The following is a 27549-nucleotide window of genomic DNA, read 5'->3' on the forward strand; positions in this document are numbered from 1 at the left end:
ATTTTTATTATTTCCTTCTTGATTTTCTCTTGGTGGAGGTTGGAATCCTAGTCTTATTTCTGATCATAGAGGAAATGCACTCATTTCACACCACTGAGTGATGTTCTTGTGGGCTTGTCATATTATTATTATATTTTATTATGTTATGGTTCCTCTCTATACAATTTATTGAAAGGTTTTATCATGAAAGGTTTTTTTCATGAATGAGAGGTAATTTTTTTCCAAAAGCTTTTTCTGCATCTACAGTGATGATCATATGATTTTTTCTTAACTTTGTTGATGTGGTACATCATACTGAATGACTGGCAGATACTGAACTCATCTTGCACTCCTGGGATCAATCTGAATTGATCGTGATGAATGATATTTTCAATGTATCACTGAATTTGGTTTGCTAATATTTTCTTGAGGACTTTTTAGCTATGTTCATGAGTGATACTGGCCTGTTTTCTCTTTTTTAATGGGAGGTCAGCTGGGTGTTTTTGTCTGGTATTGCTATCAGGTCAATATCAGCCTCATAGGGTGACTCATAAATGTTTCTTCTTCTTTAAGTTTCTTTGGAATAGCTTGAGAAGGATGGATTTCCACTCTTTGTTAAATATTTGGTAGAATTCACCTCTGAAGCTTCTGGCACTAATATTTGCTAGCTGGAAGTTTTATGGGCACTAATTCAAGTTCCTTACTGGTAACTGGTCTGTCCATATTTTTAACACTTCTTGATTCAGTCTTGGAAACTGTACATTTCTACATGACTATCATCTCTTTGAAGCCATTCATTTTATAAGTGCGAAATTGTTCCTTAATACCTCTCACAACTTTTGTATGTCAGCGGTGTCATGCATAACTTCTCTCTCATTTCTGATTTTCTTTATTTGGACCCTATCTCCTTGTTCTGAAAACGTTTCTGGATTACTTTGTTAAACATTTATCAATTTGATTTATCTTTTAAGGGACCAGTTTTTAGTTTTATTTAAAATGAAGGCTAGGAGAAAATACACAGAAGAACATTATATAATGATAAAGTGACCAATAAAATAAGGGGGTCATTAAAATATTAACATCTCTACTCCCAATACAGGAGCAACTAAATATATAAAGAAAATACTAATACACATAGTGGGAGAAATTGACAATAACACAAGAATGATAAAAGAACAGTAACACCCCACTTACATTAAAGAACAGATCATCCAGTCACTACATGCCAATGACATGTTACTATATATAGAAAACCCTAAAAGGTCCACACAAAAACTACTAGAGCTGATGGAAGAATTCAGCCAGGTAGTAGGTTACAAGATTAACATTCAAAAATCAGTTCCATTTCTTTACACTAATGAGGAATCAACAGAAAAAGAAACTAAAGAAACAATCCCCTTTAAAATAGCACACAAAGTAATAAAATATCTAGGAATAAATCTAACCAAGGAGGTGAAAGAATTATACACAGAAAACTATAAACCACTGATGAAGGAAATTAAAGAAGACTTTAAAAAGTGGAAAGATATCCCATGCTCCTGGATTGGGAGAATCAATATTGTTAAAATGGTCACACTGCCCAAGGCAATCTACAGATTTAATGCAATCCCTATCAAATTACCCAGGACATATTGCACAGAACTAGAACAAATAATAAAATTTATATGGAACCATCAAAGACCTAGAATTGCCAAAGCACTACTGAAGAGAAAGAAAGGCTGGAGGAATAACTCTCCCAGACTTCAGACAATACTATAGAGCTACAGTCATCAAGACAGCATGGTACTGGTACAAAAACAGACATATCGACCAATGGAACAGAATAGAGAGCCCAGAAATGAACCCACAAACTTTTGGTCAACTCATCTTTGACAAAGGAGGCAAGAATATACAATGGAATAGAGACAATCTCTTCAGCAAATGGTGTTGGGAAAACTGGACAGCAGCATGTAAATCAATGAAGCTAGAACACTCCCTTACACCATACACAAAAATCAACTCAAAATGGATCAAAGACTTACACATAAGACAAGATACAATAAACCTCCTAGAAGAAAACATAGGCAAAACATTATCTGACATACATCTCAAAAATTTTCTCCTAGAAGAAATAAAAGCAAGAATAAACAAATGGGACCTAATGAAACTTACAGGCTTCTGCACAGCAAAGGAAACCATAAGTAAAACAAAAAGACAACCTACGAAATGGGAGAAAATTTTTGCAAATGGAACCGACAAAGGCTTGATCTCCAGCATATATAAGCAGCTCATATGACTTAATAAGAAACAACCAAACAGCCCAATCCAAAGATGGGCAAAAGACCTGAACAAGCAACTCTCCAAGGAAGACATACAAATGATCAATAGGCACATGAAAAAATGCCCAGTATCACTAATTATCAGAGAAATGCAAATCAAAACTACCATGAGGTATCACCTCACACCAGTCAGAATGGCCATCATTCAAAAATCCACAAACAACAAATGCTGGAGAGGCTGTGGAGAAAGGGGAACCCTCCTACACTGCTGGTGGGAATGCAGTTTGGTGCAGCCACTATGCAAAACAGTGTGGAGATTCCTCAAAAGACTAGGAATAGACTTACCATATGACCCAGGAATCCCGCCCCTGGGCTTATATCCAGAAGGAACCCTACTTCAGGATGACACCTGCACCCCAATGTTCACAGCAGCACTATTTACAATAGCCAAGACATGGAAACAGCCTAAATGTCCATCAACAGATGACTGGATAAAGAAGTGGTATATTTATACAATGGAATACTATTCAGCCATAAAAACGAACAACATAATGCCATTTGCAGCAACATGGATGCTCCTGGAGAATGTCATTCTAAGTGAATTAAGCCAGAAAGAGAAAGAAAAATACCATATGAGATCACTCATATGTGGAATCTAAAAAAAAAAAAAAAAAAAACCCATAAATACAAGACAGAAACAGACTCACAGACATAGAATACAAACTTGTGGTTGACAAGGGGGCGGGGGGGTGGGAAGGGATAGACTGGGATTTCAAAATGTAGAACAGATAAACAAGATTCTTCTGTATAGCACAGGGAAATATATACAAGATCTTCTGGTAGCTCACAGCAAAAAAAAAAAAAGTGACAATGAATATATGTATGTTCATGTATAACTGAAAAATTGTCCTCTACACTGAAATTTGACACAAGATTGTAAAATGACTATTACTCAAGTTAAAAATTTAAAAAAAAGAAAAGAAACTGCATATAATAAAAACAGAATAAATTAAAAAGAAAAAAAGAACAGATCATCCAGACAGCATATCCATAAGGCAACAGTGATCTTAAGTATCACAGTAGAGCAGATGTACTTATCGGATATCTGCAGGACATTACATACAAAAGAACAGAATTAAAAACCTTTTAAAATTTGAAACATAATTAATTTACATTATTGTGTTGATTTGAGATATACAGGAAAGTGATTCAGATGTATATTATAAATATATGATAACTGCCTTTCTCTGACATACTTCACTCAGTATGAGAATCTCTAGGTACATCCATGTTGTTGCAAATAGCAATATTTCATTCTTTTTCATGACTCAGTAATATTTCATTGTGTATATATACCATGTCTTCCATATTCATTCATCAGTTCATGGACATTTAGGCTGTCTCCATGTCTTTCCTATTGTAAGTAGTGCTGCTATGAACACTGGGGTGCATGTAGCTCTTCAAATTAGAGTTTTCTTTGGATATATGCTCATGGTTGGAATTACTGCATCATACGGTAAGTCGGTCTTTAGTTTTTTTAAGGGATCTCCATACTGTTTTCTATAATGGCTGCATAAAACTGCATTTCCACTAATACTATAGGAAGGTACCTTTTTTCCCACACCCTCTACAGCATTTATTATTTATAGACTTTTTCTTACGATGTAAATTTTGACTGATGTGAAATGAAGGCTCACTGTAGTTTTGATCTTGCATGTCTCTAGTAATCAGTGGTACTGAGCATGTTTGCATATGCCTGTTGGACATCAGGATATCTTCTTTGGAGAAAAGTTTATTTAGATCATCTGCCCATTTTTGATTGGGTTGTTTTTGTTTTGATAGTAAGCTGCATGTGCTGTTTGTATATTTTGTAAACGAATCTGTTATTGGTCACTTCATTTGCAAATATTTTCTTCCATTCCCTAGGTTGTCTTTTTCATTCATGTATGGTTTCCTTTGCTGTGCAAAAGCTTTCCAGTTTAGGTTCCATCTGTTTATTTCGCCTTTTATTTCCATTACTCTTGGACATGAATCCAAAAAATATATTGCTGTAATTTACGTCAAAGACCATTCTGGTTGTGTGTTTTCTCCTAGGATTTCTATAACATCTGGTCTTCCATTCATGTCTTTAATTCATTTTGAGTTTATTTTTGTATATGGTGTTGGAGAATGCTCTACAGAATATATATTTTTTAAATGCACAAGAAATATTCTCCGAAACACATCATGTTCTAGGCCACAAAACTAGGCTCAACAAATTTAAGTGGATAGAAATTATATAAAGAATGTTTTTTGATGACTGCAGTATGAAATAAAACATCAATTGCAGAAAGAAAAACAGGAAAAGAACAGTTATGTGGAGACTAAACAACATACTGAAAAACAGAGGGTTAGTAAAGAAATCAAAGACAAAATCAGATCTATCATGAGGTAAAAGAGAGTAAAAACAAAACTTTCCAAATTAATCAGAGACAGCAAGAGCATTTCTCCAAGGCATGTTTATAGTGATACAGGCTTACCTTACAAAAAAGGAAAAAATCTCAAAAAATTCTTAACACACCATCTCCCGGAATGAGAAAAAGAAGAACAAGACCCAAAGTCAGCAGACAGAAGGAAATGACAGATCAAAGAGAAAATTTTAAAATCTAGAGACCAAAAATGCCAATCGAATTGGTAAATGAAACCAAGATCTGGTTTTTTGAAAAGATAAACAAAGTTGATAAACTTTAGAGAGACTCATCAAAAAAAAAAAAAAAAAAAAAAGGGGGGTGGTGGAACCCAAAGAAACAACAGAAGAAATAAAAGAGGAGAAATGACAGCTGACACTACTGCAATACAAAAAATCAATACGGTCCAATGAAAAATTATGCACACTCAAACTGGACAACCTAGGAGAAATGGATAAAGTTCTAGAAACATACAATATTCTAAGACTGAATCAGGAAAAAAGAGGCAATGTGAACAGACTATTTGCTAGTAGTAAAATAAAATTAGTAATAAAAAACTACCAGCAGACAAAGTCCAGGATGGGAAAACTTCTCATGGAGTTCTATCAAATGTATAAAGCAAAGGTAATACCTATTTTTGTCAAAATAATTCACAAATTGAAGAAAGACTCCCCAATTTATTCTATGAGGCTAGCATTACCCTGTTACCAATATTGGAAAAAGGTACTACTAAAAAAAGAAAATTATAGACCAGTATCTTGATCAATACACTTGAAAAATCCTCAAAAATATTAACAAACAATATAGAAGAAGGACCATAAACAATTAATAAGGGGCATTTTTTGAGAGATGCAAGGTGGTGCAAAATTCACAAATCAAACAATGTGATACACCATATTAACAAAAGGAGGAATGAAAATCACATAATCATCTCAATAGAAGCAGATAAAGCATTTGACAAATTTCAACATACAGTCATGATAAAAACTCTCATTCAAGTCGGTAAGACAGCAACATATCTCAGCATAATTAAAGCGATTTATGACCAACCACCCCCAAGCTAACCTCACACTCAATGGTGAAAATCTGAAAGATTTTTCTCTAAAATCAGGAAAAAGACAAGGATGCCCACTCTTGTCATTTCTATTTTACATAGTATTTGAAGTTGTAGCTATGGCATTTAGACAAGGAAATGAAATAAAAAGCAATATATTGGAAGGGAAGAACTACAACTGTCACTATTTGCAGAGACATGATATTATATACAGAAAACCCTAAAGTCCCCACCAGAAAACTAATACAGGAATTCAGTAAAGTTGCAGAACCCAAGATTAATAAATAAAAATCTATTACTTTTCTATGCATTAATAATGAACTATCAGAAAGGGAGATTAAGAACTCAAGCCTGTTTAAAATCACCTTAAAAAGAATAAAATACCTAGGAATAAACTTAACCAAGGAGGTGGAAAATCTGTACTCTGAAATCCAAAATTGATGAAGGAAATTGAAGATGATACAAAGAAACGGAAAGATATCCTGTGTTCATGAATGGGAAGAATTAATATTGTTAAACTGACCATACTACCCAAACAAACCTACAGATTTAATGCACTCCCTATCTAAATATCCATGAATTTGTTACACAAATAGAACAAAAATCATAAAATTAATATGAAATCACAAAAGACCATGGATGGCTGAAGTTACTAAAAGGAAAAAATACAAAGCTGGAGGTATCAAGCTCCCTGACTTCAGAGTATATATGACAACGCTACAGACATCAAAACAGAATGGCACTGACAGAAAAACTGACATATAGATGAATGGACTATCAACGCCAGTCCAGACATAGCTACACATACCTGTGGTCATTTAACCTATGACAAAGGAGGCAAGAATACACAACAGAAAAAAGACAGTCTCTTCAGTAAGTGCCATAGGGAAATCTGGACAGCTACATGTAAAAAAATAAATTATTTGAACATTTTCTCGTATCAAATACAAAAATAAACTCAAAATGGATTAAAGACCCCAAGTGCAAGACTGGAAACCATAAAACTCCTAGCATAAAACATAGTCAGAACCCTCTTGACAGAAATTGTAGCAATATGTTTTTGGATCTGTCTTCTCATGCAAAGCAAACAAAAGCTAAAATAAATAAATGGGACCTAATTGAACTTAAAACCTTTTGCATAGCAAAGGATACCATCAATAATGCAAAAAGGCAACCTACTGAATCCCAGACAGTATTTTCAAATGATACGACTCATAGGAAATTAATATACAAAATATATATACAGCTAATACAACTCAACAGCAAAAAACAAACAATCCAATAAAAATGGGTATAAATCATGAATAGACATTTTTTTAAAGAGGACAAACTGACGGCCAACATGCACATGAAAATGTACTCAATATCAATACTCATCAGAGAAATGCAAATCAAAATCACAAGGAGACATCACCTCACACCTGTCTGAACAGCTATCATCAAAATGACCACAAGTAACAAGCATTGGTGAGGATGTGCAGAAAGAGGAACCCAAGTACGTTGTTGGTGGGAGTGTAACTTGTGGTCACCACTATGTAAAACAGTATGGAAATTACTCAAAAACTAAAAACAGAACTACCATATGATGCAGCATTTTGACTCCTGGGTATATATCCAAAGAAAATGAAAACACAAAATCAAAAAGATACATCCATGCACCTCAATATTCATAGGAGCTCATTTATAATAGCTAAGGCATGGAGGCAACTTATATATCCATCAACAGATGAATGAAAAACATGTGGTGTGTATACATATATATTTTTTTATATGGTAGAATATTTACATTTGCAACAATGTAGACAGACGTGGAGAGTATTATGCTTAGTGAAATCAGACAAAGACAAGCGCTGTATGTTATCACCTATAAGTTGAATTTAAAACAAAAATAACAAAATGGATGAATATAACAAAACGGGAGCAAACTCACAGATATAGAGAAGAAACTAGTCATTGTCAGTGGGGACAGAAAAGGAGAGGGCCAAGATAATGTAAGGATTTAAAGTAACAAACTACTATGTGTAAAATAAATAAGCTATAAAGACATACTTTACATGACAGGGAATAGAGTGAGTATTTTATAATGAATTCAAGCAAAGCATGATCTATATAAATATAGATCTATACTTAATCACTATTCTGTGTACCTGAAACTAATATAACATTGTAAATCAAGTGTAAAGGCAAATAATATTAATTTCAAAGGATAATTATGTAATGTAATAGAGGTGATAATTATGTGTACAATGGCAAACAAAATATACACTACCCAAATATTAGCATGTTATGCACTTTAAATTCATACAATATTATACATCAAATATATTCCCACTGGAAAATAAAAGCTTAAAGTATTTTGTTTTTGTGTCCTCCCCCAGTTTTTTTTTTTTTACTGCATTTCACTTCAAACTAGCCATTTCTACATGAAAATATTTAAATGTGCTTATCTCTCAGCAAAACATCATATTCCCAATGAATACCGCCAACTCTCTAAGGATGTTATCTATAAAACTTATAACTGGCTTACAAATGCCCTCCTGTGTGAGACAGATTTGACCTCCACCTGCACAAGCTATTCTTTATTCTGTGTAGACATTAATTTCTTCAACTGTATTAATGACCACTGAATACATGGATCCATTTTCATGCATACTTTTATTTATAAGTCCATGCCTATTTTATTTCTGGGAAACCTATTCTGTTAGATTGAAAGCTACAGACTTGAAGACTTCATAATGTGCAGATGATTTCAACCTGGTATCTATTATTCCATAGTTCTGAATTCCTTTTCTACAAGAATTTGAAAAACTGCAAAGACACAATTATTTAGAAGATACTTACATTTCCAGACAATACTATTACAATTGTTCATTTTCAGGAAGATGCTCAGCATTTCCAGTATACTATTTTCTTCAGATTCAAAAGTTTAATTAAGATTCTCAGGGTGAATGAAGTAATTAATTATTTGACAATGCTACATTATGGAAATAAATGAAGTTTACATGTTTCTCATAGAAGTAGGAGATTTTGCATTCCTTATCCAGGCAAAGTAGAGGCTGTGTACACTGGAATCACGGCTCATGAGCAGAAAGGGGCTGACAGTTGGGAAGCATGCAGCAATGCTGGCAGTGCCGCTCACAAGGAACCAGCTGAGATTATCCAAAAGCGCCAATACAACTTGAAAGATAGAGGAAAGAGTGTAGAAGTAGACAAAGGTGCTCACCAGAAGAAGAATTGTTTTAGTAGCTTTGGACTCAGGGGAGGATCCGGTGGAGGTGCTGGTCCTATGAATGTGTTGCACCCTCTTCTTATGCCTGTGCAGGATGAAAACCATGGAGCCGCTGGCCCAGAGCATGAGCCCCAAACATGAAACATCAGGGAACGAAAGCAATACTGCAAATAACACATCTTTCGTTTTGTCATGACGAATGGAAAAATAGTATCCGAAATCCTTGTAGTCTGTGATGTTTTTGTCGCTCCCTTTGCCACGTATAAAGATAAGGAAATTGATGTTTACCAACATTTGCAGGATCCAACACAGGGAAATAGAGGGACCAATGTACCTGGGAGCTTTTACTTTAAGCTCTGCCCACCTGGACTTCGTGGGATTGACCACAATCACCTGAAAGACACTCAAGAGGCAGATGCTAGCAATGGACACTCCCCTCCCCACTCTGTGAAGATACATAAATAGTTTGCATTCAGCATCACTGGGGAATTGTTTCCACCCAAACGCTGCCATTGTGTGGGGGACGCCTTTACAGAGGAGGACAAGGAAGTTGGCTACAATCAGGTGCTTAATTATCAAATCTGTGGACCTTAACCTGTAGCCAGTGATGTACAGGATGGTATAATGGCAAAGAAGTGAGAAATTCCCCAGGGTGCCAACCACGGCCTGTGTTAAGATGATCATGTTGATCACGTCTGTTGTCACATCCCTGCTGTCCATCCTCTCAGACATCAGTCACTGATACTGTGAGTCACACCGTCCTGCACGGGAACATGAGGTGTGAGCTACACGTATCATGTCGGCTGAATCCAATCGTCCCCACTTACCATTAGTTCCCACTTAAAAAATTTTACTTCATGTTTTTCTGTTACTAGCAGCTTTCCAAGGGTTGAATGTATAACATATAAAGAGCAGTTGTATGTAAACATAATCACTGAAGGCACTCCATGTGATCCCCTCTTCATTCTCCACAAATCTTTGAGGTAGGCACTTCCATGTCTTTAACTATACAGAGGTTAATATACAAACAAGGAGGGTAAGGATTTCTCAATATCTGCTGCTTAGTGCAGAACAAGGACTGAAACCCACTGGGAAGTTAGAAACAATGCATTGAACCACCATGCTCTGCCAAAAAGCTAGTTAGGTGTCTTCATATACTAATCTACATCTATTTTTAGTTGGTTTTTTTTTGTGGTAGCTCACAGTGAAAAAGAATAGGACAATGAGTATGTGCATGTTCATGTATAAATGAGAAATTGTGCTTGACACTGGAAATTGACGCAACATTGTAAACTGACTATAAATCAATAAAATAAAATTAAAAAATAAAAAAGAACACTTTTGCACTAAAAAGTGAATAAATAAATTCTAAGTATAATCTGAAAAATATATATATTCAGTTTTGATTTCACAACTTTTTGTTTGATTTTAGACTTGTGGTATTTTATAACTTTTATTATAACAAGATTCCACTTATTTGTATAGTTTGATTCTATAGGGAACTATACATTATGAATAAAGCTTTAGATATTTTAATACATGTACTTGCACTGTAGGCACTACTGCACAGCAGCAACCTGCCCCATGACAAGTTAATGTAATGAAGATGTGGTGGCTTGATATTAGGACCCCCTGCTTTTGTTTCAGAAAGCCAACTGAAAGAGCATGAATTACAGAAATTATTGAATAATCACATGTAATGCCATACACTCTGGGACATAAAATGCTAATACACGATAAAACAGTGTGAGGCAAAATAAAGTTATTATTGTCCAATGATATACTTACCTGTTTGTTAATGCCAGGGTTCAGTGACAATTTTAGCAATGAAAAGAAATTTGCAAATGATACTGACCTACAAGACACATATGCAAAACAGCACCTGCAAGGCATGTATTCTTATGCATTTTATAAATTGAAATAATAGATTTTTGGATTGATAGTACACTGTCTTTTAAAGTGGATGGAAACATATGTGACTGACAGTACTGGTTGAGACTCATAATTATCATGTTTCTTTAACTGTTCATTTCCTAACTTTTAAGAGTGAAGATAGCCTCAGCATGATCAACAGACTATGGATGTTTTCAGTGGAGACCCAATTACTGTCTCTGTTAACATCCAGACTTAGAGAAAACCTTTCTATTCAAGCCATTTCCATGTGGATGCACTTTCTGCACAGAATTAGATGATTTCTGCAGACACATCATAGTCTTTATCACAAATCTGGAGGTATTACTGGTGCACCTCTAGCAATCCTGAACTTTCAGTCTTTGTAATGCCTATAAAGTAGACTCAAGGGCAGACTAATCTGACAACTATATTTTCAAGCATGTTAAAAATCAGATTTTATTAGCACTTGGATTCAGCTACAACAATCACTGTCACGAGGACTGCGTTAAATTGCATGAGGAGCCTTCAGGAATTGATACAGGTTCTAGGACCCTTCTTTACAGGCTCAGCTTGGGCCTAAGAATTATTTAATTTGACTCAAAGGTGTTGGCACTGAATCAGATTATTAAGAGAACGTTGCTTTTTTCTGATATGATCACTTACCTGGAATCTTGATCTGATTTTCCTTTACAGAATCGCCTGTCTGAGTAAGATAGAAAATACCAAACTCCTTCCTGCTGCCAAGACAATTGGCTCAATGAGATGGGCTTTACAGCCAGTACCTGTGTGGGAAGGAGGCAGTCACAGCCTGATATATGGGTTTGTGAGTCCGTGTCCTGTCCTCCGCTCCCCTCAGGACTGCAATTATCATTTCACCTGTAACAGTAATGGGAGTGGAGGCTTGGGACCTGAGAACATTTCTGAAAACTTTTCTCTCAGTTGTTAATTACAAAGAACAATTACAAGTTTCTAGGAAGTCCCCCTTAGGAGACAAGTGGATTGTTTTTGAGAGGCATTTTCTTTTCCATGATCCCCGAAGGGCAAACAGGGTCTTAGATGGAGGAGAGTAGGAAATGCTGAAATCACACACAAAGGGATTGGAACAAACTACATGTGTCTGTCTGGATTCTTCACTTCCTTGGATATTCCTCTGTCTTAAAACTAGTGCCTTCCTAACCTTAAAACCACTGAACTTAACCATCAATAAAACCTAACCTAGAGGAGGAGGGTATAGTTTAGTGGTAGAGTGCATGTTTAGCATGCACAAGGTCCTGGGTTCAATCCCCAGTACCTCCACTAAAAAATAAGTAAAGCTAATTACCTTCCGGCAACAACAACAAAAAATAAATAAAACCTAACCTGCCATCTAAAGGAATTAGAAAAAGAAGAGCAAACTGTGAGAGTCAGCAGACATAGGAAATGATATAGATCAAAGAGGAAATTTTAAAAGGCAGCGACCAAAAAAAAAACCAAAAAAACCAACCCATAGGATTTCCGGGAGAAGATGGTGGAGTAGAAGGACGCTCGCAGGTCACCCTCTCCCACAATCACCCTCTCCCACAAATACACCAAGACCCACATCTACAGACCCACTCAGCCAACCAGAGCACCTGTGGAACTCCGACAGAACATCGCCCTTTTCAAAAGATAAAGACGCCAAAAATCTGGTAGGAGAAAAGGAAGAACAAAAGGCAAAGCAGCACGGGACGGGTCCCGCGGGGAGGGGGCGGAAAAGGAGGACTGGCGCTCGCTCGCTGGGTCTCCCCTCTCCAACTGAGAGACCAGCAGGACGGAGGGGGAGCCACCGAGGCTTGGATCTGTACAGAGCAGCCCTTGACTAACAGAACTAAGTTAAACGGGCACAGAGCGTCCCCCCGACACCCAGCCTGAGACGTGGGCCGGCAGCCGCGGGCAGGGCCAGGCTGCACAAGCCGGGCGGAGGACGAAGTGGCTGCATGGAGGCAGCCCCGGGGGAACGCAAGGGGCTGCGCGCCGTGGCTGTGGGTGCACAGGGCAGAACAACCTGGGCCCTCCATAAAACAGCAAGGTTGATGTGCTCTCGGGGGAAGGGTGCACACCCCCATCTCTGAAAACCCACGGAAAGTTTTCGGGGGAAGCGAGGCGGGGCTTAGGCACAGCCGCCATATCCTCCGTGCTGAGCACCCAGGCGGGGGCGGGGGCAAAACCTGCATCCGCACCGAAGGGCTTAGCAGCCTCAAAGGCCAGACTGAGACTGGCCTGCAGCCGGGGGCAGATAGGATCCTTCCATCCTGGTCCCTCAGAGAACTTGCTCCACAAAGACAAACAAGGAGCTGGGTTCTGGCTTGGAGCAGGGACAGGGCTGTCCCTCGGTCTTCCCCGAGCCCACCTGCGGAGCGCCGACCAGGGTGGAGCGCGCAGCCGCACAGAGCAGCGGAACTACCGGCCACGCAGGTAGAGGGAGAGCGGCCCCCCCGCCTTTCGGGCAGGAACACAGCCCCTGACCGAGGTGCTGGGAGGGGGCACGACCCGCCCTCCTACCTGGCCAGTCTGCAACATCTGACTGCGGCATCCGGAGGGACAGCGACCCGCCCGCCCACAGCAGAGGAGAGCTACAGCTGACCCAGAGTTAGGAGGAGGCGCGATCTGCTTGCCGACAGGTGCTGGGAGCAGCACAGAAGAGGGCGCCAACGGAGGGCCTCTGAAAACAGCAAGCTGAGCTTCCAAAACAGGACGAAGACAGAGAGACTTCACATTAAAAGCACACAGACTCCAGGAGAACACCGACAACCCCCGCCCCCCTTTTTTTTTAAAATCTGTTTTTACCTGTTCTATTTTCTATTACTCTCTTAATCTTTACTTCTTAATTCATTTCTATTTCTCTTGGGTTTTGATGTCCTGCTATTGATTAGACACAGGTTTCAAATTCATCTCCCCCCACCCTTTTTTTGTAAAGGTTTTAAAAGGACGTCTCAACCCGATTAATACTCTGCTTCAACTCACTCTTCTATTATTCATTATACAGTTTTCAAACCCTCTTTCTCCCTTCTTTTAAAATTCTTTCTCTCTCTCTCTCTTATTTTTTTTTCTTTTTTTCCTAAGTTCTATTCCTAAATAGGCATCAGATAGATAAAATCCTTAAGGACCAAAATAAACAACTGATACTCCATAAACCACAGTGCCAAAGAGGTATGAGCAAGATGAAGAAGCAGAAAAACCTTTCCCAATTAAAAGAACAAGAGAAATCCCCTGAAAGAAAGATCAACGAAACAGACATTGATAGCCTACTAGATCAAGATTTCAAAAAAGGAGTGATCGAATTGCTGAAGGAATTAAAAGAGATAGTGTTTAGAGATATAAAATATGTCAAAAATGAAATTGAAGCTATAAAGAAGAGCCAAGTAGAATGGGTAAACTCATTGACAGAGATGAGGAATGATCTAATAGCTGTGCAAAGCCGACTAGATAATGCAGAGGAACGAATTAGTGATCTAGAAGACAGGGCAATAGAAAGCACCCATTCAGAAGAACTACAAGAGAAGCAAATAAAAAGTAATGAAAATAGCATAAGGGACCTATGGGATAATATAAAGAGTCCCAATCTTCGCATAATAGGGGTCCCAGAAGGAGAAGAAAGATCAAAGGGGATTGAAAAGGTTTTTGAAGAAATCATGACTGAAAACTTCCCAAACTTAAAGAAGGAATCAGATATCCAAGTACAGGAAGCTCAGAGGGTCCCAAACAGGAAGAACCCAAACAGACCCACACCAAGACATATCATAATCAAGATGGCCAGAGTCAAGGATAAAGAAATGATTCTAAAAGCAGCAAGAGAAAAGCAAAGAGTAAGTTACAAGGGAACCCCCATAAGGCTCTCAGCTGATTTCTCTACACAAACACTACAGGCCAGAAGGGAGTGGCAAGATATATTCAAAGCCCTGAATGAAAAAAAGATGCAGCCTAGGATCCTTTATCCAGCAAGGCTATCCTTGAGGATAGAAGGAGAAATAAAGAGTTTCACAGACAAAAAAAAGCTGCAGGAGTTTAGCAACACTAAACCCATGCTAAAAGAAATACTGAAAGGGCTATTCTAAATAGAAAAGCAGCAGGATGCTACAGAAATGAGAAACACACAACTGGAAAGGTGATAACTCATGAATTACAAATAAAGGAAACATGAAATTATAAAAGAAGACATACAAATCACTGAGAGTGGGAGAGGGAGGCAGGGAAATATAGAATTTTTTTTCTTTCTTTTTTAATTTTTTTTAACAGTAGGATGGGTTTGAGATCATGTTACCATCAGTTTAATAAAAACAGTTATAGTAATGGGTTGATAGATTTACAAAAAAGGGTAACCACAAGCCAAAAATTTACAAAGGAGTCACAAAACTTAAATAAAATCCATGATAATACAAAGGAAAATTACCAAACCACAAAAGGAAGAAGAAAGGAACAAAGAGGATATACCAATTCAACTGCAAAGATAAGTTCAAAATGGCAATAAACACACATCTATCATTAATTACTATAAATGTTAATGGACTAAATGCTCCAGTCAAAAGACACAGAGTGGCAGACTGGATAATAAAGCAAGAACCTTCAATATGCTGCATACAAGAGACCCACTTTAGGGAGAAGGACACATATAGATTGAGAGTGAAAGGATGGAAAAGGATATTCCATGCAAATGGAAAAGCCAAAAAAGCAGGTGTTGCAGTACTGATTTCAGACAAAATAGACTTTAAAACAAAGGCCATAAAGAAAGATAAAGAAGGACATTTTATAATGATTAAAGCAGTGATACATGATGAGGATATTACACTCGTTAATATATATGCACCCAATATAGGAGCACCTAAGTACATACAAGAATCACTAACAGAGATAAAGGGGGATATTGATGGGAATACAATCATAGTTGGAGATTTTGACACTGCATTAACATCACTAGAAAGATTTTCCAGACAGAAAATAAACAAGGCAACAGAGAAATTAAATACTACAATAGAAAAATTAGATTTGGTGGATATTGTCAGAGCATTACACCCCCCAAAAATAGGATATACATTATTTTCAAGTGCACATGGAACATTTTCCAGGATCGATCATGTACTTGGGCACAAAAGAAACCTCAACAATTTTAAGAAGATAGAAATTATCTCAAGCATCTTTACTGACCACAATGCCATGAAACTGGAAATCAACAACAGAGAAACAAAGGAGAAAAAAAGGAAAGCATGGAGATTAAACAATATGTTACTGAAAAAACAATGGATCAATGAGGAAATCAAAGCTGAAATTAAAAAATACCTTGAGACAAATGATAATGAAAGCACAACCACTCAAAACCTATGGGACACAGCAAAGGCAGTGCTAAGAGGGAAGTTTATAGCGATACAGGCCTTCCTCAAAAAAGAAGAACAATCTCAAATAAACAATTTAACCCACCACCTGAATGAATTAGAAAAAGAAGAACAAAAAGCCCCAAAAAGCAGCAGAAGGAAGGAAATAATAAAGATCAGAGAGGAATTAAATACAATAGAGATTAACAAGACCATAGAAAAAAATCAACCAAACCAAAAGCTGGTTTTTTGAAAAAGTAAATAAAATCGACAAACCTCTGGCCAAACTCACAAAGAAAAAAGAGAGAGCACAAATTAGCAAAATAAGAAAGGAAAATGGAGAAATTACAACAAACAAAATAGAAATACAGAATATCATACAAGAATATTATGAAAAACTATATGGAACCAAACTGGATAACCTAGAGGAGATGGACAAGTTTCTGGAAACATACTGTCCACCAAAACTGAATCAAGAAGAATCTGAACACTTGAACAATCCGATCACTAGAAAGGAAATAGAAATAGCAATTAAAAACCTCCCTACAAATAAAAGTCCAGGACCGGACGGCTTCACCGGGGAATTCTACCAAACATACAAAGAAGAACTCATACCAGTCCTTCTCAAACTCTTCCAGACGATTGAAAAGGAGGGATTACTCCCAAACTCATTCTATGAAGCCACCATCACCCTGATACCAAAACCAGGCAAAGACACTACAAAAAAAGAGAATTATAAGCCAATATCACTGATGAACATAGACGCCAAAATCCTCACCAAAATTTTAGCAAATAGAATCCAACAACACATAAAAAAGATTATACATCATGACCAAGTGGGGTTCCTCCCAGGGACACAAGGCTGGTTCAACATATGCAAATCAATCAGTGTAATACATCACATCAACAAGAGAAAGGACAAAAACCACATGATCGTCTCAATCGATGCAGAAAAAGCATTTGATAAAATTCAACACCCATTTATGATAAAAACTCTCGCCAAAGTGGGTATAGAGGGAACATATCTCAACATAATAAAAGCTATATATGACAAACCTACAGCCAGCATAGTACTCAACGGTGAAAAACTCAAAAGCTTCCCACTAAAATCTGGGACAAGACAAGGATGCCCACTATCACCACTCCTATTCAAAATAGTCCTGGAAGTCCTAGCCACAGCAGTCAGGCAAGAGAAAGAAATAAAAGGGATCCAAATTGGAAAAGAAGAGGTAAAAGTGTCATTATATGCTGATGACATGTTACTATATATAGAAAACCCTAAAAGGTCCACACAAAAGCTACTAGAGCTGATTGAAGAATTCAGCAAGGTAGCAGGTTACAAAATTAACGTTCAAAAATCAGTTGCATTTCTTTACACTAATGATAAATCAACAGAAGAAGAAAGTAAAGAAACAATCCCCTTTAAAATAGCACCCAAAGTAATAAAATATCTGGGAATAAATCTAACCAAGGAGGTGAAAGAATTATACACAGAAAACTATAAACCATTGATGAAGGAAATTAAAGAAGACTTTAAAAAATGGAAAGATATTCCATGCTCTTGGATTGGAAGAATCAATATTGTTAAAATGGTCACACTGCCCAAGGTAATCTACAGATTTAATGCAATCCCTATCAAATTACCCAGGACATATTGCACAGAACTAGAAAAAATCATAATAAAATTCATATGTAACAATCAAAGACCTAGAATTGCCAAAGCATTACTGAAGAGAAAGAAAGAGGCTGGAGGAATAACTCTCCCAGACTTCAGACAATACTATAGAGCTACAGTCATCAAGACAGCATGGTATTGGTACCAAAACAGGCATATAGACCAATGGAACAGAATAGAGAGCCCAGAAATGAACCCACAAACTTTTGGTCAACTCATCTTTGACAAAGGAGGCAAGAATATACATTGGAATAAAGACAGTCTCTTCAGCAAATGGTGTTGGGAAAACTGGACAGCAGCATGTAAAACAATGAAGCTAGAACACTCCCTTACACCATATACAAAAATCAACTCAAAATGGATTAAAGACTTAAACATAAGACAAGATACAATAAACCTCCTAGAGGAAAACATAGGCAAAACATTATCTGACATACATTTAAAAAATTTTCTACTAGAAGAAATAAAAGCAAGAATAAACAAATGGGACCTAATGAAACTTACAAGCTTCTGCACAGCAAAGGAAACCAGAAATAAAACAAGAAGACAACCTACGGAATGGGAGAAAAATTTTGCAAATGGAACCGACAAAGGCTTGATCTCCAGCATATATAAGCAGCTCATACGACTCAGTAAGAAAAAAATAAACAGCCCAATCCAAAAATGGGCAGAAGACCTGAACAAGCAATTCTCCAAGGAAGACATACAAATGATCAAAAAGCACATGAAAAAATGCTCAATATCACTAATTATCAGAGAAATGCAAATCAAAACTACAATGAGGTATCACCTCACACCAGTCAGAATGGCCATCATTCAAAAATCCACAAATGACAAATGCTGGAGAGGCTGTGGAGAAAGGGGAACCCTCCTACACTGCTGGTGGGAATGCAGTTTGGTGCAGCCACTATGGAAAACAGTGTGGAGATTCCTCAAAAGACTAGGAATAGACTTACCGTATGACCCAGGAATCCCACTCTTGGGCTTGTATCCAGAAGGAAATCTACTTCAGGATGACACCTGCACCCCAATGTTCATAGCAGCACTATTTACAATAGCCAAAACATGGAAACAGCCTAAATGTCCATCAACAGGTGACTGGATAAAGAAGAAGTGGTATATTTATACAATGGAATACTACTCAGCCATAAAAACCGACAACATAATGCCATTTGCAGCAACATGGATGCTCCTGGAGAATGTCATTCTAAGTGAAGTAAGCCAGAAAGAGAAAGAAAAATGCCATATGAGATCGCTCATATGTGGAATCTAAAAAACAAAAACAAAAACAAACAAACAAAAACAAAGCGTAAATAAAGGACAGAAATAGACTCACAGACAGAGAATACAGACTTGTGGTTACCAGGGGGGGTGGAGGGTGGGAAGGGATAGACTGGGATTTCAAAATTGTAGAATAGACTACACTGTATAGCACAGGGAAATATACACAAAATGTTATGATAACTCACAGAGAAAAAAATGTGACAATGAGTGTGTATATGTCCATGAATAACTGAAAAATTGTGCTGAACACTGGAATTTGACACAACATTGTAAAATGATTATAAATCAATAAAAAATGTTAAAAAAAAAACCCCAATAGAACTAGTCAATGAAAATAAGATCTGTTTTTTTGAGAAGATAAATGAAACTAACAGGACTTTATCCAGGGTCATCAACAACAACAAAAAAGAGGACACAAATAAATAGAGTAAGAATGAAAGAGAAGAACTAACAATCCATGTAACAGAGATACAAAAACTCAGAAGGCTGTAAAGAGTTATATGGCACGACTCAGACAATCTAGAAGAAATGGATAAGTTTCTAGATACATACATCATTTCAGGACTGTATTAGGGAAAAATAGATCACATGAACAGACACATCAATAGTAGTGACACTGAATTTTTAACTGAAAAAATCCCAGCATATGGAAATCTAGGACTCATAGACTGTCAGGGGAATTCTACCAAACAGTAAGAAGGACAAGCATCTGTCTTTCTCATACTAGTCCAAGTAATGGAAAAGGATGGAAAAATGCTCAGTATCACTAATTATCAGAGAAATGCAAATCAAAACTACAATGAGGTATCACCTCACACCAGTCAGAATGGCCATCATTCAAAAATCCACAAATGACAAATGCTGGAGAGGCTGTGGAGAAAAGGGAACCCTCCTACACTGCTGATGGGAATGCAGTTTGGTGCAGCCACTGTGAAAAACAGTATGGAGATTCCTCAAAAGACTAGGAATAGACTTACCGTATGACCCAGGAATCCCACTCCTGGGCATATATCCAGAAGGAACCCTACTTCAAAATGACACCTGCACCCCAATGTTCATAGCAGCACTATTTACAATAGTCAAGACATGGAAACAGCCTAAATGTCCATCAACAGATGACTGGATAAAGAAGAAGTGGTATATTTATACAATGGAATACTATTCAGCCATAAAAACCAACAACATAACGCCATTTGCAGCAACATGGATGTTCCTGGAGAATGTCGTTTTAAGTGAAGTAAGCCAGAAAGAGAAAGAAAAATACCATATGCGATCACTCATATGTGGAATCTAAAAAAAAAAAAACATAAATACAAAACAGAAACAGACTCATAGACATAGAATACAAACTTGTGGTTGCCAAGGGGGCAGAGGGTAGGAAGGGACAGACTGGGATTTCAAAATGTAGAATAGATAGACAACATTATACTGTACAGCACAGGGAAATATATACAATATCTTATGGTAGCTCACAGCAAAAAAAATATGTGACGATGAATATATATATGTTCTTGTATAACTGAAAAATTATGCTCTACACTGGAACTTGACACAACATTGTAAAATGACTATAACTCAATTAAAAAATGTTAAAAAAGAAAGAAAGAAAGAAAAGGATGTAATACTCCCATATTTATTTTGGGAACCAGCTTTATCCTGATAACAAAATCAGACATAGACAACACAAGGAAAAAGAAAGAAAATTACGGGCCAATATTTCTAATGAGTATACATGCTAAAGTCATTCACAAAACTTAACAGCTTATAAAACAGCCAAATTCAACAGCATATAAAAAGGATTACAACCATGATTAAGTGGAATTTATTCCAGGGATGCAAAGATATTTCACTATCTGCATATCAATCTGATACACATTAAGAAAAGGAAGGGAGAAACCATATCAACATCTGTATAGACATAGAGAAAGCATTTGACAAAATTCAGCATCCAAGAATGATCAAAACTCTCATTAAAATGAGTTCAGGGACAACATATTTCAACATAAAAAATGTCATTAATGACAAATTCACAGCTAACATCAAACACAATCTTGAGAAGCTGAAATCAACACCTCTACAGAACATAGTATTGGAAGTTCCAACCACAGTAATCAGACAAGAGAAAAATAAAAGGCATCCAACTTGGAAGGAAAGAAATAAAACTGTCACTATTTGCAGGTGACATAATAACGTATGTAGAGAACCCTTAAGTCTCCACCAAAAAACTATTAGAACTAACAAATGAATTTACTAAAGTTGCAGTACACAAGATTAATATACAAAAATTTGTTGCATCTCTGTACACTAATGAAGACAACTTAATGAATGGGAAAAATACTTGCAAGTAATACGACTGTTGAGGGATTAACATCCAAACCATATAAAATGCTCTACACAACTACCAAAAATCCTACAAATTTCAGTGTAATTTTAAAAACTACTCAGACAGCCATTCCATTTAATACCTTTAATCCCCATCTTGACAATGTCAGGGCACTACACATAAATCTACTCTCAAATGCCACTTTTTTTGTGGTGATATGTATTTTTTTTTACATACATGCACATGTTCTAGGGGCACAGATCAATAAAATTGCTCAAAGTGAACACATTTCAGTATGCAGTGCCTACGTCAAAAAACAGATATTGCCAGACTTCACAGATGCCTGCACTGGCTGATTTCCAGTCACTAAATCTGGGATAACCACTTCTGTTACACCTGACAGAATACATTACCTTTGTGTATTACATAAAGGGGATAGTAAGTTATTAACTAACTTGTATTTCACTTTCTTAATTTCTTAGTTTGTGAATTTATGGTTGCATACTACATAGATTATTCATTGGCATTGCTATGGAGGATTTCATTTTATGACTATAAAATAATGGATTTAATCAACTGTGACAAGGAATGGTTCTAGAGATATAGAATTTAACAGAGTTTTAAATGGTTCTTGGGCCAATGCATTTTGCATGTAAAAAAGAAACAAACCAATGATCAGAGGGCTAAGACTTGTGAGCCAAAGTGAAACCCAAATTGAGAGGCTGAAGCCCCAAATTCTATTATCTGAGAAGGTAACTATATTTGCAATAGGGCCTTAAGGAGGTAGCAAGTCAACATGAGACCCATTAGGGTGGGATACTAATCCACCCTGACTCAAGTCATTTGAAGGAAATTTGGAAACACAGAGAGACATCATACCTTTGCATTCACACAAGAAACACAGAGAGGTGACAGCCATCTGCAAGGCAAGCAAAAGACTACAAGGAAGCAAACCCACTGACCACTTTATCACAGACTTCTAGCCTCCAGAACGTGAAAAAACAAATACCTATGTTTAAGCCTCCGAGGTTATTGCATTTTGTTAGGGCAGCCCTACAAAACCAAGACAAAATGTAAGGGTCTGCATGTTCCCCTGGGACCTCCATGGGTTATCCTTCATCTCTCCTTTTTATGGGGCCTAAGGTGCCCAGTCTCTGAGGATGTCAGCTGCTAGAGCCTGCCCTTCGATATAGCCGAGCCTGCAGAAAGAAATCATAGGAGAGAAACAGAACCTGAGACACTTCCCCCATTCTGTGGTCTGCCCACCTACAGAACAAATGGATAACGGAGTTGGCAAAGGGTCTTCCTCATTACGGGCTCTACTGAGATGTAGTGGGAAGACTACTGGTTTGTTCTGAATGCGAACTTTCTGCTCCTGACTTTAAACAACTTGTTCACTACCCTAATTCTCGGAATGCCCTGGTGAGATGGCACACTGCCTCTATTTCTCACAAGCGTATTATGATTCTCACAAAGGATTCGGCCTGGGAAAGCACTTGTAATTTAAAGCACTGCACGTGTGTGAGTGTTCATAATATACTCGTAGACCTTTTGCCCTTGTATCCTAATTCCTTATCTTTCACAATATAAAATTACTTGACCCAAAAGGGACATTCTAATGTTCTCATAAGATTCTTTTCCTCCTAATATCACATTTGAACCAGGCTCATAGTCCCCAGCTTGGAGAGTTAGTCGGATAAAAGCAGAAGTAATATTGGAGCTTTTTCCTCTACTTCAAAAATTACTTCACCTCTTCTCTTTCCTGCGTCTATTTCCAAGACTGACCTATGCAATTCCAGGATGCCAGTGACACCTTGAGTTGACATGAGAGGGAGGAAAGGATGAAGGAAGAGGAGAGAGCACCTATAAAGAAGGAAAAGCTTTGGATGTTGGATGTAGCACTCATCACTGTCCTCTGCTCAAAGTAGGAGGAAGCTCTTTACTCACTGAAATGTCCATGGACAAGTACTGTCTGAGCTGGAGTCTGTCTTTTGAGCCGGTCTCCCCCTGTATTTGCAGTCCATGCTAAAACCACAGTTTCCCTTTCAGATGCGTGGAAATGACCATCTTCCTGTCCTGAGTTTCAGAGCCTCTACTCTGCGTGAGGAAAGCTCTGATTTCAGGTGGATCTGGATTTTGTCAGAGTTAACTTTTTAACTCTGACTGAACTTTTTGCAAAGAAATTTCCTGTTATTTGTTTTGTGGAATGCAGACATGGATACATATATCTCACCTTCCTTTTGAATTTAACTTTGGGAGATCTTGCCTTTTCTCTGGCTGAAATGGATTGTCTTGCTCATAAGGTTTTGAGCTAACCCTTTGTCCAGGGCAGGGGGACTCATCCCTCTAGAATGGGAGGTCCCATGTCTGCATTTCCTCCTCAGTGCTCTTCTGATTTCAGTCTCCTGGGATCATCTCTTTCTTCAGTCGTGGCTAAAATAATATCCTCGGATTTAAAATTCTTGTACTTTGGAACATGAGGCTTTGAGGAACAGGGTTCTAAATACACCCAGCTGCATGCTCTGTGTTCCACATGGACATACTGTGCCTGAGAAGCCATCACATTTTGACCCGGCATAGCCTGAAAACGAGGCAGTGAGACAGCAAAAGCCCAGATATCTAGACAAGCTCATTGTTCCGGGGCACATCTGAGGCTGCCTCTGGGGCTCTACCCCCAGTTTGAGCTTAACCTCACCAATAAGATGGTTTTTAAGGAATGGCTGCCTTAGTATATTGCCAACCAGCATTTCTGGTGGTGAAGACATGGCCTTGTTAGTTCAGCTCTTAGATGTGGGAAATTCTTATATAACTTTTCAGGATTTTACAAACTCACTTGTTCCCAGGACACCTCTTGATGTTGACTGAAGATCAGAGACTTCTCGAGCTTAATTTTCGACCTGAAATTTAGATCTCCAAAATTCTTGTTACCAGGATCATTGCTACTCCTTGGCCCAAGTCTCTTGTGTTCCTGTAGAGCAAACTAATCTGACCCCTGTCCCAAAGAATGGTATGATCTGTATCTTCCAAGACTGTTTTTATGAAATGCCTAAGAAAAACAGTCCAGAACCAAAATTTTCCATGCTTCTGCCCATCAGCCACATATATGAATGGAAAACCAATGGAGAAAGGCCTATCAGCAATGTCCAGCACTCATTTCTTCACTGCACTCAATTCTGGAAATTTTTCTCACAAGTTTACTAGTTGGGGAAACATCCTGACTAATGGATCAGGAGCCAGAACCAAATCCATTTCATTTGCTCAGGCATTGTTAGATGAAGACTACTGTCATCAGGACACTATGCATTAGAATGGGGCAAAGCTTCTTTATTCACCTCCAGCTGATCATGCTGTCCTGACACTCAACCAGGTGACGAAAGTCCTATACCTACAGAACCTCATAGGTATATGTGGCTTCTCCTGAAGATTCTAGATTGATATTTCAAGCACGAAGAGTAAACTCACTATTGAATATTGTGCAAAAATATACAAATAACATTTTTCTGATGAGATGAGGGCATTGTGTATTCCCTACCCACAGAAAGCAGAGACTGGAAATGGTGGAGTCACAGCTCAAGAGCAGAAAGTGGATGATAGCTGGAAAACACATAGAAATAGGGTCAGAGGTGTTCATTAACCACCAAGTCAGATTGTAAAAAAAGGCATTGCAGGTGTGAAAGATGGAGAAAAAAGGTGTAAAAAGATACAAAGGTGCTCGCTAAAATAAGAATGCTTTGGGTGGCTCTGGACTCAGCAACGGATCTGGGAGGAACCTTATTCCTGTGAATGTAGTGGGTCTGTTGCTTGTGTCTCTACAGGATAAATACCATGGATCCACTGGCCAGATTAGGAGCACAGAGAAAAACTTCAAGGAACATTGTTAATGTGATATATACTGAGCCTGTAATTACCTAATGATCAGAGACACGAAAACATCCCAAGTATTTTTCTTTATGCGGTTTTTGCTGCTCAATTTGACAGACACATACAACACATACACAGGAAACATAAAATTTATTGTATTGTACATGATCCAGCAGAAGGAAATGGAGAAGCCAATGTACTGTGGAGCTCTGAGGTTAAGACCCTTCCAACAGGAGTCTGTGTGGCTGGTCGTGATGGCTTGGAAGATAACCAAGAGGTAAGTGGTGGCAATGGACACACCCCTGCCCACTCTCTGAACAGACAGATGTAGTTTGCATCTTAAATCATTGAAGAAAGTTTCAACCCAAAGGCTATCATTGTCTTCTGGATTCCTTTAGCGAGAATGACCAAGATGTTGGCTATGACCAGGTACTTGAGAATCAAATCTGGGGATCTCAGCTTATGTCCAGTGTGGTAAAGGAAGAGATAATGGTAAAGAACAGAAAAATTGCCCAGGATTCCAATCATTGTCCATGACAAGAACATTCTTCCTATTTCCACATCCCTGGAGGCTATTCTGTCACTCAGCACATTTTCCTCTAGATAAGGGTGACAATCATTCTTCTGTGTAAACTGGCTCATTAAAGTTTTGACAACAAGAGTAACTTCCGTGCCCCCAAGGGATTACCAAAGACGTCAAGAGGCAGGAGAATATCTCCAGGAAGTTTTATGGAGACTCACTGCTAAGAATGAAATGATCTTAGCTGAGTGAAGTCATGAGAATTAACAGGAAATGGAAAGAAAGCAAAACACACATTTTTAGAAGAACCTGGAACTTGCTAGCCATGTTGGAAAAGAGGAAATCCTCAATAATTAGACAATATTCTTCTGGCCTTAGAATAAGACATTATTTCATAAACAGCATAGAATATTTAACCATCTATGTGCAATAACAAATTAAATTGTATTAAAATTAAAAGCGATTCTCATTAACAAACACACAGAGCAAGAGAGGGAGAAAATTCCATAAAGCACAAAGAACTGTTACACGTGACACAACAGAACAAAATAGATATAACTTCCCCACAGAAACTTTACAAAGGGTTTATTCAATGAAAATACACGTGAAAAAAAGATGTTCAACATCCTTACTAATCAGAAAACTTTAAGTAAAACCACACTTGTTACAACGATCCACCAATCAGAAAGCTAAAACGAAAGGACAGGAAACAAGAAGTTTTGGCAAGGATATCGAAAACCCAAGATTCTTATACACTGCTGGTGGAGGTTCTAATTAGGACACACATTCTTGAAAACTGTGTGGTAGTATCTACTTTAGCTAACCAGATGTAATCCTATGTGCTAACAATTCCACTCGTATGAATATATTCAACAAAAAATTGTAGATTATATCAAAAGACTAGTTATTTTCTTTACCATATGGTATCATTTATATGTGGAATCTTTAAAAATGACACAAATGAACTTATTTACAAAACAGAAACAGACTCACAGCCATAGAAAACGACTCACAGCCAACAGAAAACAAACTTACGGTTACCAGTGGGGAAAGGCGGTGGTGAGGGATAAATTGGGAGTTTCGGGTTTGTAGATCCTAATTACTATATTGAAAATAGATAAACGACAAGGTCTTAATGTATAGCACAGGGAACTACAGTCAGTATCTTGCAATAACCCATAATGAAAAAGAATATGGGAAAGAATTTATATATATTATGTATAATTGAATCACTATGCTGTATATCATGAACTAACACAACACTGTAAATCAACTATACTTCAATAAACAAAAAAATTCTCTAGGTGGTCGTAACGGACCAAATAAGGTTCAGAATCCCCTGGAAGACTCGATCTGAACAAAAGCTCAGTGATGACTATTCACATTTCTAATTAAGCCACTTAGACCAACTCAGCAGAAATTAAGGGGAGGAAGGCATGGGTTTAGAATGGAGCTTTTAATTCTGTTCTCACCAGGTCTATTCTCCTTCCCTTCCCCCGAGTGCCAGACCCAGGCTCCATCAGTGTCTCTGCCCTGGGGCATCTTACCTGGGCTTGCTAACAGCCTGGCGCCTGGCTGGGTTCGGTCCACACAAGGCAGGGGAGACGGAAGACAGAAGGAGAGCGAGATGGATGAATTCCCGTCTGCCCACTCCTTGCTTTGTGTTCAGGGTCTGGAAGCCACTGATGGCATCTCTTCCCAA

The 27549-nt window shown here is 37.8% G+C and overlaps 2 protein-coding genes across 2 annotated transcripts in view; both read right to left on the reverse strand.

Moving 5' to 3' along the window:
* Positions 1-27549, reverse strand: part of LOC102511007 (vomeronasal type-1 receptor 4-like) — a gene marked incomplete at its 5' end in the record, with an annotated part of 34615 nt that extends 7066 nt beyond the window's left edge. The window contains one exon of the mRNA XM_032487385.1: positions 27395-27549. Coding sequence (XP_032343276.1) covers positions 27395-27549 — 155 coding nt within the window. The remainder of the gene's footprint in view (positions 1-27394) is intronic.
* On the reverse strand, positions 7385-10265 carry LOC102508377 (vomeronasal type-1 receptor 4). The gene has a single exon (XM_006185205.3). The coding sequence runs from the start codon at positions 9697-9699 to the stop codon at positions 8737-8739; it is 963 nt and encodes a 320-aa protein (XP_006185267.2). The 5' UTR covers positions 9700-10265; the 3' UTR covers positions 7385-8736.

The sequence above is a fragment of the Camelus ferus genome, chromosome 9, assembly GCF_009834535.1.
Source record: "Camelus ferus isolate YT-003-E chromosome 9, BCGSAC_Cfer_1.0, whole genome shotgun sequence".
NCBI classification, from domain to species: domain Eukaryota; kingdom Metazoa; phylum Chordata; class Mammalia; order Artiodactyla; family Camelidae; genus Camelus; species Camelus ferus.